Source organism: Petromyzon marinus, chromosome 16, assembly GCF_048934315.1.
Source record: "Petromyzon marinus isolate PM22_M1 ecotype Great Lakes invasive population chromosome 16, UKy_Petmar_22M1.pri1.0, whole genome shotgun sequence".
Lineage (NCBI taxonomy): Eukaryota > Metazoa > Chordata > Hyperoartia > Petromyzontiformes > Petromyzontidae > Petromyzon > Petromyzon marinus.
In genome coordinates this window covers 8,419,148-8,437,939 of record NC_133682.1, presented here as the reverse complement: position 1 = coordinate 8,437,939, position 18,792 = coordinate 8,419,148, and the positions used below count along the sequence as shown (strand labels likewise).

The following is an 18,792-nucleotide window of genomic DNA, read 5'->3' as shown; positions in this document are numbered from 1 at the left end:
CGTTTACACCCCACACAAGTTCGGCGTTGATGCGAACTTTCCTGGTTAACGGCCGTCGATGGCGTGCGAGGTCTCACCCAACTTGGTCATCGGGGGGTGTAACGCGATTTACTGCCCTAGCACCACCTGGTGGAGACCATTCGGTTTCATTGCGAGTCACTTTGCTTGCTGCTGCTGCAGCATTCGCTTCCTATTGCCTCGCCACACTCGGTGCCGTCACGCACATCCTTTGCTTTCTCATTCGAACATTCTTTTAACGGCTACGTAACGCTGCATCGCACTCACGTTTATAATATACCTCAAAGGTACTATTTGCGGTGCAACCTACTACGGTGTAGATGTGTGGGGAGCGGTGGTGCAGCGGTTAGCGCGCTGCGCAATGACCCCTGGCGACCCAGGTTCGATTCCCGCTCACGGCCAACACCAGTGACAATTATCTGAACCGGTCCTGGGCCTCCCCTAGGTCGACTCGGCCTCAAATTAGTATCCGGTGCGGTGTAAATGTCGCCACTGGTCGGGCGTGGTGCTGGCCACCCACCCCCTCGTGTACCGTTCTGGCCTTCATAGGTGCTCGCTAACAGCACTTGCCCCTACAGTATGTTAAGGCTATACGGGGGATCTTTGTTTTTTGTAGCTGTGTACAAAATGTGGTGAGACGCGCCCAGTGAGACACTGAAGATACCTTGTACGATTACTTATTTTGGTGACCACGCACGGCTGCACTCCAATGCAAGGTTATATCTTACGAGGCAGACGGACCATTTTTGTCCAACGTGATGCAGTACAATAGCATTATCAATCACTCGTAGATCTTTACTGCCCACCACAAAGCTATTCATTGCCTTTTGATACAGGGTGCATGGTGAACAGACCAAACAAACTCTGCCAACGATTGGTACTCAGCAGGAACATTCTTTGGCATCCACCGTCTATATATTCAGGCTGGTTCATGTCATGCATTCCATTCTTTCAGAAATGTTCACTCTCCATGACAAATATACAAGATGTTTCGAATGCACTGGCCATCACCGGTTACAGTAAGGGGTGGCTTTTACTGCCAGTTAAAATACTTCACATGTTTTAAAGCTGTACAGAGTTCATGAATACACCACACTGTGGTAGCATCACTATGAATTGTTTATTTCTTTCATTTTTTTATTTTAATAGCTACAACAAAGTGCATAGCATATACCGTTTAATCAACAAGCATCGAGTACAATGTCCACCTTTCCCGATCGTAACATTGCACAAGTTTTCCAATTTGCACACATTAGTATACATCATCCAAAAAACATATGTAAGATAAAGAAAAAAATATGTATGTTATGTGACCGAAATATAGGACATTGCTTAAGCTCTAGTGGCCGATACAATCCTAAGATTTCAAGTAATTGTCTGTAAAGTTGATGCAGCCCTAGAAGTCTTCACAGTGCCTTCACAAGTTAGGCTTGGATGGTCAAGTGATGCACTTTCAGGGCCGAGTGAAAATCAAAATGTCTCCCAAGTTACAGAAGCTTACAATATGGAATGTGGCAATTAATCAGCTTTGAAAAAAGCCATTGCAAAGCAATGCATCAGTGTTTCCTTTTGGGACTGGAACTAAACTGCTTGAATCCTTTGACATTAAACCTGTACAAATAACCGAGAAAACAGATGGAGAAACCTGGATAAACACAAAAACAGCGTTGCAGAAAAAATAAGATATTGAAGAGCTTCGTTGTCAAGAACAGCAGTGCATGCTGGTCCAGTTATGGCTGAAATAAAGCAATGTCCAGTTGATAATCACTTCCTAAAGTAGATTGGAGACCTTAAGATTGGAATGCTGTGTTTATAGATTCCATAATATTCATACAAATTTGCTGTGATGGGACAGGTCAACCATCACAAATTATAGAATTTGAAAAATATGCAGATCTGACAGTTCAACAAAAAAATCAGTACACGCTGAGACCAGCATAAAACCAGACGTTAACACCAGCCTGTATATTCAAGACGCGTTCACATCTTATGTTTAAGCATCAATGCAAATTAATGCTTAATCTTCAATACATATTTAAGAGGTTAAATATTATACAAGCATTTCGATGGCCCTTAATATCAACGGTTGCAGTTTGTTGCAGACATTGCATGAACTGCAATTGTCTATCCAACGATGGCTGCATTCCTCAACCCCTTCTTAGCAATGCAATCTGGTTTTAATGAGCCGTTACTTGTGATCCAAATAGAAATTTTAGAATGGGGCCAGTCAGCCAATAGATTAATGACATTGAAACAGTAGCACTAAAAAGCCTATCTCCTAAATTAGAATTAACTTGAAATTATCATGTTTAAGCTAAGGAACCCAAGTCAGTTTCTTGCTTTAATAATCTTTGCCATGGTGCAGGAAAGCAGTGACGTTAGTCTTTAGTCATCACAACAGCCTAATTATTTTTTCACCAACATATGCTGGAATACCTGTGGACTTAAGAGGCACTTGCATTATTTCATTACCGAATATTATTCAAAGCACAAAGGAGTTGCTTGGTTTCTCACTTGTCGATTCCAAAAAGGCAGAATATGATCATTTAATTGTCTGCAAATGCACCGAACACTGTAGCAATGCATTTCAATGGATTTCTCAAACCTTAAGATAATGGCCTCTAAGACCCGTTTATATAATATAAAGTACAGTTCAAAAACACATCTGGATTCTATACAGATACGACAAGAAGCCCACAGAAGAATACAGTCCCATATGATCAAGATATTTAACAAAAATCAGCTCTTGAAGAGATCAGCAGCTTTTATAGAAGACTTCAACTGTACTACTCTACTTTGGCAACAAATACAAATCATTGCCTTAATAAGCATACCTACACACAAGCCTCAGACATACCCTTGATAAGGCATGCATCCATTCAGGGATCCAAACAAAAGCATGTCAAACAACTAGCAATGTAATTTTTTTTTTATAAGTCTTGGGAATAAAGCCATATAATGGAACTGACATTCAAAAGCCTGAAGTATAAACATACCTGTACCTGCTTAATACAACAATACTCCAGTCTTCAGTCCTAATGCTTCACCGAAGTCATTTATCTGTATGTCAAAGCTCTCCTAAATCAGATGTAAACTAAAGATACATTGCACACATGCACCAATTACCAAGTATAAACTATCTATCATGCCCAGGCTTCAGGACTGGAGTTTGTGAACAATTGGTCAGATGTACAAGGGTAGAATAGGTCTCGAAATCTACAAATATACAGTGTGCAATTAAGAGTTCACAGCCTGTGTATTGGATTTCAATTGTACGAGGCTGTAAGTATGTGTGTGTATATATTACGGCAGCAAAATTTAACAGTGAAAAAAATATATAAATGTGAGTGTCACACACTTTCCCTTATCGAATTTAAATTTCAGCGTGAGCGTTTACAATTCATCACCAACTATTTTGGTTCAAAAAATAACAAAGGGGGCTGAAGCCTCTATGTGCGATATTGGCTTGGGAAAGGCATCATCATCATCATCAGTCGGGTTGGCTGCACCACTTCATTCATCCACTTAGAGCGTAGCTCCCTCCATCAATCTACAGGGGGTGGGGCAGGCGGCTCCCGTCTGCCATTCTAAAGAAACAACAGACGCACTTCGTTAGCACAACATGCAGAAAAAAAAAACTCAAGCACCACTTGTATTTTTCAAGACAGCCTGCCAGCCTGGTTGTAACTTGTGAAGAGCGCCAAAGATTGACAACAATCCTGTTGGGCTGTTGTTATCTGATCACAGGGGCATATTTAAACAGACCTTGATACACAGCCAAGTGAATATGTACATGTGCACACGAAGCTCACGGTGGTTATAAATCACCTAGCTAGATGTGCTTTACACAAATCAATAAAAATAAAACCCTGCTAAAGTTAGAAAAATTAAGGCATTGCCAGGAGTGCATAAAATTGCATGAACAAAATTCAACATGTTCATCTTAACACTGCCTTGTAACAAAAATACTTAACAGGATACAATCTCCCAAACCGCTGAATAAGGACCATTACCTGAAACTCATAAGGCAGCAAGTACAAAGTCACAATGCAGTGAAAAGTGGAGAGTTTTTTTCATATATTTGGCAAAGTAAAAAATAAACTAAGCAGTTAAAATGCAGTCTTTGCTTAAAAAATAAAGACTTAATTTAAAGGCTGTGTTACTGTAAAAAATATGACACTGCAAATGGAGCCTGAAACAAGCACATGCTGCAAAAATTTAAAGTTGGTGAATAACACTGCTGCCCTCAGAGGAAGAAAATATTCAATAGGCAATGTTTCAGGCAATGTTCCATCATCATCTCTCCACTATGAAGGGACACTGCCTGAAACATCACCTATTATATATATACTCCATATACAGAAGTGTTACAAGCAAAAAATGTTGAGACTTGGTTACTTGAGACCATGTGTTAGTCGAAATATAGCTTACCTGGCTGTCATGCCCAGTCGGCTTGGAGTCACCGCGCCCTCGTAGGCTCGACGGTCGAAACAGGAACAATACCAGCGCCAGCACAACCCAGCCCATCATCACCATCGTGAGCGTTGGGTCCATGCCCCCTGCAGTTTGGTTTGGCCCAGGCACTGCGAGGGAGCAAATCAAGTGAGCAAAGCAGCCAACGCATTAGGGTGCGAGATTCTCTTTACTCATCTCTCAAACCACAGAGGCCAAATATAGTTCGAGATGTTTTTCATTCTTCCAGCTTTTAAGCATATGCAGGAATTGTTTACATCATTTACACATCAACAGATATACCAAACAATATTTGTTATGTAAAGTTAACTTATTTCGCACCGTACGTAGTCAACCGTGCTCAGAGGAGGTGTGGTTATGGAGAACGTGCCCTAAATAGTCAATCACAAATACATGTGCAATTCTAATATCAATCCTGAAAAGGCTGCTATTAATAGAATTGCAGCAAACTAAATGAGGCGTTTAAACAAATCAGACGTGGAAAGCATCACGAGACAAATAATATTGTAAAATACACAGGTAGGAACTTCCGCAGCCCAAGTTACAAAGTTCAACTTCATGCATTTCAAGTGGCACAGAGTTTGAGTCAAGTTCGTGGAAACGCTTTCAGCTTAGATGATAAGGATTACATAGTATGTATAGCAGTTTTGGAACGATGAGTGTAGTTGTACAACTATTTCATTTCCCAATTTATTTAATCAGTGGAAACCTATTTTTAAGCTTTAGCGATGAGATGTGCATACCCATCTGCGACATCAGTAACTAAATGATTTCTATGACACTTACAAAAATACATTTGTACCATAATTGTCCCTTTAACGCCAATGGTAATAACTGGCTTCCTTATGTAAACATGCTGTGAACCACAAAATAAAAAGATTCCCAAATGCATAAAACATTAAATTTTGATTCAAAGCTTTCGTGACTGCAGTAATTCATATTCTTAACTCTTTCGGTAAAGTCACGTTGAAGGGAAACAATTGAAGGGAAACAATTATTTTATTGTTTCCCTTCAACGTGACTTTACCGAAAGAGCTAAAAGCATAAAACATTCTTTAATTCCTTTAGTTCTGCTGCCACCATGAAAAACAATCTTGGGATATCTACATTTACCGTTTCTTTTATTACACTTCCTATTACGGCCTCTAGTTTATCAATGTAAATCCTTTACACAAATTATCTATGCAGAAGATCCTGTTTTGAGGAACGCAAAATTGTTAACACTGCTTCCAGTTACCGTAATATCAAGAGTCTGTGTAATAGATGAATGAACCACTGACGTGCAGGAACAAATTCAGCCAAGACCTTGAATAAAAAGGGTATTTATATTGACACTTACACTCCTGAAGGCATTCATTGTCGGTGCAGTAGCCCTGGGAATGGCGAAGCTGCAAAACAAACACAATTTTGGGCACCATTTTCAACATAAACTATGAATGTAAACATTGACGCTTTTCAGAAACGGCGTCTAACTTCCATGTATCATCGGGATGCAAGTTTTTTCCAGCCTCGCATGACTTCAATCAAACACAGGTCTTGAAAACACCGTTTTCGAGTTTGCATTTGCATGCACAAACGGTCCAAAAATTCAAGTTAGCATATAAATGTTGTTCTTGCAAATATCAAAAAACGTTCTCCATGACAATGAGGGTACATGCAAATTTGTGTATTTAGTAGCTTGTTATTGTCAGCAAAAACTTACAGATTTGTTGCACCAAAAATAATAATAAGCCGATGGGCATCTGCACCAAAGTTTTTTTCCAGCATTATCTTTTTAAGGATGCAAGTTGTGGAATAGTTTTACTTTATACATCTAAAGAGCGGGGCATGATATATTCAATATTACTAAGGGCCCTCAATTAACGAACCCCTTAGAGCCCATTCAGCACAGTACAGCAAAACTGTACAAAATATAGTTGAATTAAATTGTATATAAGTTGTAAAAATGTGTGGGGTAACTTAAAAATAACAATGAATCGATGACGTGCATCGTCAAAATAACCAAATTATGTACGCACATAATTTTACTATATACCGTATGGAAATTGTAATTTAAGTATTAAGCAAGATGAATATGACACAGAAACACATAGCTACGGAAATATATATACCACATGTGGTTTAGTGCATTCTGATAAAGGTAACACAATTAAATAGAGGTACATACGAAATTATATAGCATCATGGAAACGTACAGAAATGTCCTGTATTTTTAAACATTTATAAAGCAGTTTTGCCAAGGCAAGTAGCGGGTATGCTGTATGCCCAGAACAGTGCGATTGTAAATATTTGCTTTTCCAATTTACATGTTGTTCTACAGCGAGCGATCTGCAGCTGCAACCACATTAAAGAGAACCGGGTTGGGTCGAACACATTGCACAACAAGGTGACAGTACATCCATAAAGTCTAACGTCGTCGAGAACAAACGTAATCAAATAAAAAATTTTGTGAAAAGTGCACTGTATCTAAACAGTACTGTAATTACATGGCCAAATTTTGCCAAATGTTAAATACTGCCTTTGCAGACGTAACAACTTGTAAATTTTGTGGATTTACTCTCCAACACACCAGTGAGCTGAAGTAGTGACTAATTAGCAGATTTTTTCGTGACAAACCTTACTAATTGGCTGTATCGGGTGGTCGCGGGTTGACACATTTATACTTATTCTTGGTTATTTCGGTAAAGTCACGTAGAAGGGAAACTATAAAATAATAAAAATATAACAATAAAATTCTCACGACGTTTCGACTGCAACACAAGCAATCATCATCAGGTGTGGTTTTCACACCTGATGATGATTGCTTGTGTTTTCACACCTGATGATTGCTTGTGTTGCAGTCGAAACGTCGTGAGAATTTTATTGTTTTATATTTTAGTTATTATTTGATTGTTTCCCTTCTACGTGACTTTACCGAAAGAACCAAGAATATGAATCCCTGCAGTCACGAAAGCTTTAAATCAATATCTATACTTATGCGATTTAACCCAAAAACTTTTCTTATGAATATTGGTCTCGAAAAGCCTACGTGTCATATTCAATTTTTGCTTAAAATAAACCTTACTTTCAAAATATAAGGTTCCAGATAATAAAATGTGGGTCAAAGACATCTGGCCCAACCCTGGAACACTGAGAACCCTTGTTAAAGCATGAGTAAGCCACACTCGTAGCATGCGCCTGCCATTTGCATGTCGCACAAATTGATGTCAAGTCTGTACCATGCCCTCTCCTAATATCCTAACCAATGAGTGCTGTTCTTTGGGACGACCGCTTGTGTTGCGATCGAAACGTCATGGTTTTTTTCTTTGAACCTCTCTAACGTGACTTTACCTAAAGACCCAAGTAATATTAATTCCTGCATTCGCCAAAGCTTTAAGTCAAGATTCAATGAGTGATGCGCCAACGCTTCATGTTGTGAATGTCTCACTGAACGATTGTGGATAGTGCAGGTTCGTGAAGGGGGGGGGGGGGGCAGGCGGGGGAGACCCAGGATTGGTACAGATATCACTCACCACCACGGTTAGCCGTGGCGAGGAATATAACTCAATTGTGTTCCCTGCTGCCCGTGTTATGCACAGTAATACACCTAACCTGGTTAGTGTATGTAAACATGCTTGCACTGGCAGCACTCAAACCCAGTTACATTTTTTATTTGTTTGGTTGCACTACCATGTATCCAGTTAGACCAGTTCAACATAGCACCTGGCCTCTGGTATGCAAGCTTGGAACGAGTTAGACCACAAAGTACTTTTTATATTAAAGTTAGTTACACGCATACAACTCGCTGTAAGGAACTCTGACTTTTATATGTTAATGGATGGGACCGTCCATCCCCAACATACGCTTAGGTAATTTTTACACCATCACTAATCAGGATTTTCCAATAAACGTAACTATTTTGATGATTCCTCAGCACAAGACAATTATTAAGCGAGCAACTTGGCATAATATGAAAACATATTTGAGGAATACAATCATAAGTTCAGGAACACACTAATATCTAACAGTATCCATTCATAAATGACACATTTTAAAAAAAAAATATTTGCAGATAATTTCGAGGGTATTATAGATGCATACATTAGAATGAGGTACACAGTAATGCTGTCTTTCTGACTTTCAAAAACTGGAGTCAACGGCACACAATTAATAAATGTCAGGAAAATGACGTTAATTATAACCGAACTAATGGCAAGAATACAGCCAGAGGCCTATCCACATTGGCCACATCCTCTAATGCAGAGGATGTTCACGGGAAATTAGAAGCCACACATTCTAATTATGTATAGAAGCAGAAGCGTGGTTACGTCCACATGTCCTATTTCCTTTTAGGCCAGCATTTGAGAAAACAAGTTTATTTTTTAACACGAAGCCTTTCGCGACCAACATCACCCATAAGAGGTATTTACGTGGTCCAACCCAAAAAAAACCTATTGTGAAGTTTATGTTTTATTCCACTAGGTGTTGAAGCCACATATAATATGTAAATATCTATTGTTTTAACTAATACGTATTTCTGAATTTAACAGGAATAATAAATATGTCCTCATGTTAACACACAAATGTTTCATGGCAATCAATTGTTTTATTTGCAAGGCAATTTGCTGTCCAACAAGATACAATTGTCTTGGACTGTACACCTTAAAGATGTTACAGGTTCATATTCTTAGTTTTTTCGGTAAAGTCACGTTGAAGAGAAACAGTCACGTTGAAGAGAAACAACAAAATAATAAAATATATATAATTGTTTTTATATATAAAACAATTATATATAAAACAATTATATATATTATTATTTTGTTGTTTCTCTTCAACGTGACTTTACCGAAAAAACTAAGAATATGAATTACTGCAGTCACGAAAGCTTTAAATCAAAATGTTACAGGTTACCATTTTTCTTGTTTTAAAACGTGACTTCATAGACGTCTATTTGAACGGAGTTTAAATAACTACAATCTTCAATGCTGGCCTGAAAATAAAATACGCTCTACAGTGACAGCTGCAAAATATCACGTGGAATTAAAATAAACTCAATGTTTGGAACGATGCTCAATGACAAATTGTCATGTCAGTATTCATATTCTGCAGTTATCAAACTACGCATACGTTTTTATTATGACCATGAGCTGTCACTAAAATGTTACGACCAATTTTTCAACAATTAAAAAAAAATAACTTACTGAACATTAAAGGTATACATAACAAACAGGAATTAAGGTAATGCCAAGCAATTGTATTTCAGCAGGACTACAATCATCCAAGAATTCCTGTAGTTTGCAGATTATTGGAGTTCAAGAAATCCGCGTTTTTCAGCGGATTTCTGGAAAATTATCATCATAAGGGTGAGCTTGAGGTGCATTATTTATGATGATTTGCCCTCGTCTTCCAGGAGCTGCTTATTCTCCCATAATCCGTGAAACACCACGTTAGAAGCATACGCAGAATAAACCGATCCATGGCAACCTCCTAATATGCTCAATTTTCATCAATGGAGTCGTGCGGCTTTAGTCTCCTATCATCCGTGGCACACCACGTCGGCACAATTCTATTTTTGGAAGATTACGGGACTAACCACGATGCCCCACTGATTACAGGATCTAATATGCTCTCCTCATATCACTGTGGATAACTGGAGTCCATTTATTTCCAAATATCAAAACTGGTGTTTTCTGTTGCACATATTTGTGAAATATGGATGATTATTGTAGACGTTTTCCTCAATCTGCACAGGCATCTTACCAGGTTAATAAGCCTTTGCATGGCATGCTCTTGGGAGCAAACACACTCGCATGGGTCAAAGCCTCCTTCCGCCATGGCTGCTGCGCTTTTTTTCCTGCAAAACAAACAGCTTTTGAAACCTTGTGTAGCGTTATTTTAAAACAAGCATCAATACACACACACCCGGCCAACCAGACTTCAATACATGGGCAGTAATTTTAACTTAAAATGCATCCAATACAACTTGGTTGTTAAAAGTATCATGCTCGTGTGAGAGGAGTGTTTAAATATGCAACGAGTTTATTCAAACCAAAACCGTGGAAAAAGACACTCGGTTTCATTGTATTAATTATATGAGAAGTCTGCCAAAACTTTGTGAAAAACCAAAACTAGAGACATGCGCCTGCTACATGGTGTACACGAAAGTACGTCCTCTTCTATTTCCATTTCAAGCTTTCGTGACTGCAAGGATTCATATTCTTGGTTTTTTCGGTAAAGTCACGTAGAAGGGAAATAAAATAATGAAAATATTATTGTAATAAAACTATTATTTCCCTTCTACGTGACTTTACTGAAGGAACCAAGAATACGTCCTCTTCCTACACCACTCAAAAGTAAGTGCTTAGCATAGATTATGAATTATGTACATGTGTAAGGAGTAACAGAATAGCAGGTTTCTGATTAAAATACTTTATGGTCTCAGGAGGTTTCTTACGAAGCCATAAAGGTTGTAAAGCACTTGTAATTGGTGTTTTCAGTGTATTAAAGTTTGGCCATACCTTACATGTTAATATTTAAGTGTTCAGCATGGCGAAATATGGTCAAATAGACCGTACAACCTTGCACAGTGTAGAGAGACCCTCATCCAGAAATGTATTGTGCGTGTATTTTTACGTGTTATTTTACACCACAGGATAAATTCGATTTATCCTGTGGTGTATAATATTTCTGAAATTGTTGGGCATTACAGACAAATTTGAAAATAAAATGAAACAATAAAAAACTACATTCAGGCGACCCATAGAAATATCCATATGGCTTTGGTGTCTCAAGTACGTAATTAATCCTAACATTTAATTTCACTGTACTGTATATTCATGAAAAAAAACCTGATATTGGTCGGTTTAACACACACAGGTGACAGTTTAGACATTTTTAAACAACCGAGCAAACGCCAATATTTGCATGACAAATACGTACAGCATTCAAAACACACGAAAGTTTCCGATTACAACATTGAAAAAACATGCACGTAGTGTGTACAATATGCTATGGCATACGTAAAAAGCAATGACGCGGATTGAGGAGACGGAAATACAAAAGCTAAGTTTCATGTTGAAATGCAAATGTATGTCTCTCTTCACTATGTACAGTGGGCCTATGGCAATGTCCAACAATACCTCCCGGGATGTCTTGAGACGTACGATGTATACCAACGCATGACCCCTCTCTTCAAAAAGAAGACTTGAGGGCGAGGCATTACGGGATAAATAAGACAACTATGAATCACTGTGCATCGCAAATGCATATTTTGTTTGGCCGCAATGTCAAATGGAACCCACGCGTGTGTCATTAGCTAAGGGGGGCGCTGAAGCCTTTAACTTTTGACCCAATGAGCCTTGGGCGACTTCTGAAAGCCAACAAGAATCCCAACAAATACTTAAAACTTAAATACAGTCTCGCAGTGACGTCTATTTGTGAGCTCAAAAAGGTCATTTTTTTTTATTTTTTTTATTTTTCAAACCATCTTATCTTTATGGCTACACAATTAAGACTAACTACTTTTGAAGTATTTTTTTTTTCAGTAATCTCGTTGGTCTGCGACGCTTCCAAGCTCGGTTTGGTTCAGAAACGCATCTTCCTTTTAATAGCAGTAACACATTTTGGCAACACGAGTTTGCGAAACTTACTATTATGTAAATGTAAAGACGGCATTTTGGCCACTCCGCTGCTGGATGAGGGCCTACCCACGCTGTACGAATTGTGTGTGTGTGTGGGGGTTATTTGGCCATATACTTGACCCACGCTGGTCACTGTGAGTTGATAAAGTTGTGGCTATAGTGGCACAGTATCGAACACTATTGGTGCACTGCCCTCTGCTGTCCACCGCGCATTCTACAACCTGTAGCACCTGTCATACATGCGTGGTTACCATTCACCCAAGCACGATCCGGGTTCAACCCTGCTTTCGATTGCTGAGATACGAGATCGGTCCAATTCCGGATTTGATCAGTTTCATAGCTGTCAACCCATACGGTTAAGCTGTATTCTTGTACAGGGAAATTGAGTTTGCAGGTCCATACGGCGTACAGCCGTTTCAATACGAACAAAATTATATTTGTTTGTGTTTATCCGTTGTGATGGGACTTTGTAGGATGAATGTTCAGATTTATAAGGGCACGGGGTTAAACAATAAGGTCTGAATTGCTCTGTAATAAGGTAAGCACACCGAAAAGGGGTTGACCAGATTATGTACAGTATGTTGAACTTCTTTCGCACTGTATGTAGCCAACCGTGCTAATCGGGAGATGCGTGGAGAAAGGCAACGATAACAATTAACTGCACAATCACTCTTAACTACAATGATAATAGCACAGCAGTACAAAACAATTAATATAGACTTCATTTGCCATTTTAACCATTACTAATCAGCATTGCTACTATTCTTATATCTGCCACCTCCGATTAGCACGGTTAGCCTACGTACGGTGCCAACAAAAGTTAAACACACCGTACACACAACACTGTAAGTAGCAAGGTTTAATTAAAGCCGGAGCTGTCCAGGGCTGAGCTCTGGGGAAATAAAATCACCGCAACCCCCATCCCATCCAACCCCCCTGACAAACCCCAAACAACGACGATTTGTGGAGGTGGAGGTGGTAGTGGTGATGGTGGTGGTTAAAAGCGCCGCCGAAATGTTTCCACGAGAAATTGAATCGCCGACTAATTACAGTACAAGTAAGGATGACCACGAGACGCGAGTTAACAATTGAACAGCGATGCCAAGGAGCGCGATGAGCGCGGCCGGGCCCACGGGCCCTCGGGCTGGCCTCGCCAAAACAAACCCCGACAACAACAACAAGGACCACGGCGGCTGGAGGCGACCGCAGCGAGCAAACCGCGCGCCTTATTGCGTCGTGTCTCTGTGCTGCTGCTGCTGTCGTCGTCGTCGCCGTCATGTTTACCTTGGTGGTCGTGAACTTTCAGAAAAGAGACGGCGAGCGAGAGAGAATTCGCGACGAGAGACGACGACGAGCAGGAGGAGGAGGAGGAAGGAGGCGTCGGCCGCTCTTCTCGATCCCGGCCACGCGCCACGTAGGGCGGCGCGAAGATACCCGGATGGACACGCCACGGTCCCGCCCCGCCCCCACCCGCTGCTGAGCCACGCCTACCCCCGGAGAGCCACGCTCCTTTTTGGGAAGCCGCGCCCCTTCGCGCTGAGCCACGCCCCATCGCTTGAAGCCACGCCCCTCGTGGTAAGCCATGATTGGCAAAGGGGGCCAAGTCAATGTTGTGGGTTTAGGGGCCACCCATTTAGTACGTACGCATGGAAGGGGGTTAACCCATTTGCGTACGCTTGCGTATGGGGGGGTCTACTGACAATGTACGTACACATAGGAAACGGGAGGGAGGGAGGGGTGAAGCCTCGATAATAATTTGTCTACATTAGATTTTCAAATTTCAGTTTTTTCAGTTTCAGTTAATTTATTTTGGTATAGCCCTATGAGCCATTCGGCTCTTGAATCGGGTGCGACCACAACAAACAAAAAAACAGAAACACGAACAAGAAAACATCTTAAAGTGACTATGTGACTGTGCAAACAGAAAATCCATGAAAAAAACACCAAAATATTCCTGAAAAAAGCACCGTACACCAACGCTGTGTGCAAAAAAAATCCCAGTGAGATGCAAGTCAAACAACAACAACCACAAGAAAACTTAGATTAAGGCCATCAGTCTAACTCCGTACTACAACAAAACAAATATGTCCAAACCAAAAAACTTTTCGAAATCACCAAAAAATAAAGCCATAATTGCAACGTAACAGTGATCATAGGGACTGTGACCGCATTTTTACAATAAACTACATAAATAACATGTAACACCAAATCCTAGAGCCATAGCTGGCTGCATGAGTTACTCCACAACAACAGAAGCATCAGTCGGAGTATCAAAATTTTCAATGCACCTTTAAGATCAGCACGCTAAATCAAAATACAGATAATACTTTGCAGCGTCATCCGGAGCGAAACATTTTATTTTATTTTACGCCAATAAATAGCAGTGGCAGCTAGGGGTGTACAACTCCTCGAGAGCAGTTTTGAGAGAAGATCTAATTGGTAGCGATTTAAATTGCAGTTTATTGGCAATAGCATTCGAGACCCAGGGGGCATCAATAGCAAAGGCCCTTCCTCCAGTTTTTGTACGCCAATAGGGAATGTGAAGCTGGTAAATGAGCGAAGACCTGAGGTCAAATTTGTTTTTTGAAACAAAGAGGAGATCCAGCAGGTAGTCTGCGGATTTTTTTGTAAGTACATCGTGAATAAATAAGATCTGGTGCACAAGCCGTCGAACTTTAAGATACGTTAAGTTTGACCCAATGTAGAGATCACAGTGGTGAGTCCTATATGGGCACTTCAATGTAAATCTTAAGGCCGAGTGATAGATGGAATCAAGCTTCTTCAGTACAGTACTTGGGGCTGATTTATACACGATATCACAGTAGTCAAGTAGAGGCAGTATGGTAGCTTTTATCAATTCCAAACGGAACGTTGGGGGGAAGCAGTGCTTGTGTCGATACAGAAAACCAATTTTTCTTTTTGACTTTTTACCAATATAATCAATGTGATCTTCAAAATTCAGTTTTGAATCCAGGATGACCCCAATATACTTATAGATCTTGACTTGCTCTATTTGATAATTATTTAAGGAATGTATTTGGGGAAAAGTAACTTCCTGCTTAGTCCTGGTGAGAAGCATAGCACCTTGGTTTTGGAGGTATTCAGGACTAGTTTAAGAGCAACTAGCTGATGTTGTAGTTTGTTGAAATCACCCTGTAGCTTAGCAATCACGTCATCCGGAGAGCGGCCAGCAGTAATCAGTATTGTGTCATCTGCAAAAAGATTTACCCTGGAATGATCCAGGTCAGTGCCCAAGTCATTGACATAAAGAGAGAACAAAAGGGGGCCGAGGATGGAACCCTGTGGAACCCCTTTTGTTATCTTAACACTGTTTGACCTCGAACCATCTGTGAATACAGTTTGGGTGCGAGAAAAGAGGTAATTTTGTAACCATTTTACTGCGTTTTCGGAAAAACCGAGGCAACTTAGTTTACTAAGCAGGGTGTTGGGGTCTACTGTATCAAAAGCTTTGGACAGGTCTAGAAAAAGGCAGGCACAGTACTGCTTATTATCAAGGCTACTGTAAATGTGATTCAGAAAGTCGAATGCAGCAGATGTGGTGCTGTATTTTTTTCGGAACCCAGATTGTTTTAGATGTAGTAGATTGTTGGTGGACAGGAAACTGCTAATTTGGTAGGTCAATAATTTTTCAAAAATTTTCATCAACGGGGACAGAATTGAGATAGGTCGGTAGTTATTTGGATCATCTTTAGGGCCCCCTTTGTGAAGTGGACGGACATAGGAATGTTTCCATTCTCGAGGAACTGATGCTTCTTTGATGGACAGGTTGAAAATATGGGCTATAGATTTGTATAATAGGTGCCCAACAGTTAGTAGAGCAAAGACGGGAATACTATCTGCTCCGGTAGAGGAGGACCCTTTGAGTTAGATAGTCCGGCGGTGGACAATCTATTTGCTTAAAAACGTTAATATTATTAACTAGGGCAAGGCCGTAATTATAATATATATTGGGGGGGACATCCCCCCAATTTTCAAATATGCTCAAAATGTCCCCACCAATATATTGCTATAAAATAGATTTCTGTTTATATGATTGTGGTTATGGTTATACTTTCTTAATCCCTAAGCTCTGCTTTTACTTACAATGAAACAAGAAAAGGTAAACAAATTAAAAGCAGCAATGTAATACAATACACTATTAGACATTATTGTAAAAAATAAATAAAAAGTCCATCCCATGTGTTAGGAGATAATCGCACCTGCGGGCTGTTACGAAAAAAAAAAAGAATAATCAAATAAAATAAATATTAAGATTTTTCCACTGATCTGTGTTATAAATGTAATTTCTGTACGATTCCAATCATTTTTATAGTCAAAATCGGTAGCTCTGCTATGCAAATTTGTAGACGAGATGAAACAGCAACTAGCTCATCCTCCCTTCTGATTGCCTGTTACTATCTCAGTATGTCACCAATGTAATGTTTGTAGACCCCTTCATTTCATGTCCTCGCCTTCCATACTCCAGGTAACTTATTTCACGTATGTGTATAAAGATATTTAGGCTCGCTGGTCTCGTCATGAAACTGCAATGAAAAGCACCAGGGGAGGCAGCTATCACTTCTGCCTCACTGAGGGGGACGTGTCTAACACGGGACACGCCCTCTCTGTTAGGCCACGCCCCCCTCCGTGTGTGAATCTGGCTCTGACACGAGCCAGTGCCTCCCCAACCATTGACCTCACCGCACGTCACTGCCTATCACGTATCTCGCGGCTGTACTCACGGCGTCGCACGGACGCTGTAAGAGTCGGAGGGACGAAGACGAAAAATAACTTTACCTATCGCTGCCTCGTAGCGGCACTCGCTGGCGTCGCACGGATGCTGCGAGCGGCTCGAGAAGGGAGGACGGCAGGGAGTCGGTCTTGACGGTCAAGAGGTTGAAGACAAGAAGTCCCCTGAACGGTTCCAAGCTCCTCTTTTAATGCCCCCTAACTTCAAAAATCCAGGGTTACATTATCCCGCATGGCCAATCTTGTGCCTACCTGTGATTCTCGCTCGTTTTCCTTCCCTTACATGGAGTGTTGCGACGGTTACTTTTGCGACCTATTGTCTATCCATCCATACTCCAGCTGGCGAAAATACACCCTGCTAGTGTGTTTGGTCTGGGGGAGGTCGTGGCACTGCGATCCCCTGACCTCATGGTCTGCTCTGCTCGCTTAATAATTCACCCCAGCCCCCTCCCCGATGTCGTGCATGACTCATTACGGCTGGCCCGGTGAACCCATGTGCACCCATAGAATGTTAAGCCAACTCAGGGGCACTGCAATGTGACTTGTCCTGTGAGGGTCGGCCAAATTCCTGGCACCGGGAAACCGCGGGACTTTCCTTCTAGGGACCCTTCAGATGAAAACCCGTTGTGCCAGGCAATCCCCCGCCAGGACACTACGTGTATGCCCTGCGGGGGGAGTCGCGGCACTTGCAGAGTTGCTCCAAGGCCGTGGCACTGTATACAGTGAGGGGAAAAAAGTATTTGATCCCCTGCCGATTTTGTACGTTTGCCCACTGACAAAGAAATGATCAGTCTATAATTTTAATGGTAGGTTTATTTGAACAGTGAGAGACAGAATAATAAAATCCAGAAAAACGCATGTCAGAATGTTATAAATTGATTTGAATTTTAATGAGGGAAATAAGTATTTGACCCCTCTGCAAAACATGACTTAGTACTTGGTGGCAAAACCCTTGTTGGCAATCACAGAGGTCAGACATTTCTTGTAGTTGGCCACCAGGTTTGCACACATCTCAGGAGGGATTTTGTCCCACTCCTGTCTGTCATTAGAATTGTTCCTTACACGCACAAACCATGCATCAAATCTGGTGTTGGAATTATTCAGTTGGTCATCATGTGTTGTCCATGTGCACACTTTTCATCTCGGATAAACAACTCTCACACATATACATCTCTTTACTGCCACCCCTACCCGTATGCACACCACTTTCACACAAAGACAGGATAGAGGCGACAGACATATGAGAGTACAAGAGTACACACAATACAAATTAAACCGTACAGACAGCATGAGACAGCATGAGTAGTGAGGAACCGGCACAGACGACACAGAATGAGAAGACACAGAATGAGGCAACACAGACTAGAGTACAGAGTACAAAAAAAGATTAAAGGTAATGAGACAAAACAACACCGACCCAAATCAGACGAGACAACACAGCAAGTTCCCAGTCCACCTTGAGGAGCTCTCTTCATGATAAGTTACTTCAGGAGGCACTACTCTTCATGAGCCGAGCACGTGTCCTTCCAGGGTCTCGCATACAATCAATTTCCACTCCGTGAGAAAATGTACTTTTGTAAAGTTAATACAGCTATTTTACCCCATTAAGGTTATGAAAGAACCTGAACAATTGCCTCGTACTATCTCTCCTTCCACCCCCCACTGACATTAGTCTCATGCAGCAACGAGGAAAACTTGACAATCACTACAAGTGCCTAGCAGTAACCTCCTGAAATTGAGTCTTCAGAATTGGTCGAGGCATGTTATAATGTTTGCATTACACCTACATTTACCCTGTTTTTCCAAGATTGCCTTGTAAAATACTTGTCAGTAGGCTTTCATATGGCTTATTGACATAAACGAAACTTACCTTTTGAGAATATGAAAATTTTCTTATGGAAACAAAGAGAAGATCAATAAATGAGCAAAGATG

The 18,792-nt window shown here is 40.7% G+C and overlaps 1 protein-coding gene across 1 annotated transcript; it reads right to left on the bottom strand.

Moving 5' to 3' along the window:
• Window positions 1-3,332: 3,332 nt before the first annotated feature.
• SMIM14 (small integral membrane protein 14) lies at window positions 3,333-13,532 on the bottom strand. The gene is made up of 5 exons (XM_032955253.2): window positions 13,395-13,532; window positions 10,231-10,324; window positions 5,831-5,879; window positions 4,450-4,601; window positions 3,333-3,605 (listed from the first exon to the last, which is right to left on the bottom strand). The coding sequence occupies exons 2-5, from the start codon at window positions 10,303-10,305 to the stop codon at window positions 3,564-3,566; spliced, it is 318 nt and encodes a 105-aa protein (XP_032811144.2). The 5' UTR covers window positions 10,306-10,324; window positions 13,395-13,532; the 3' UTR covers window positions 3,333-3,563.
• Window positions 13,533-18,792: the final 5,260 nt, after the last annotated feature.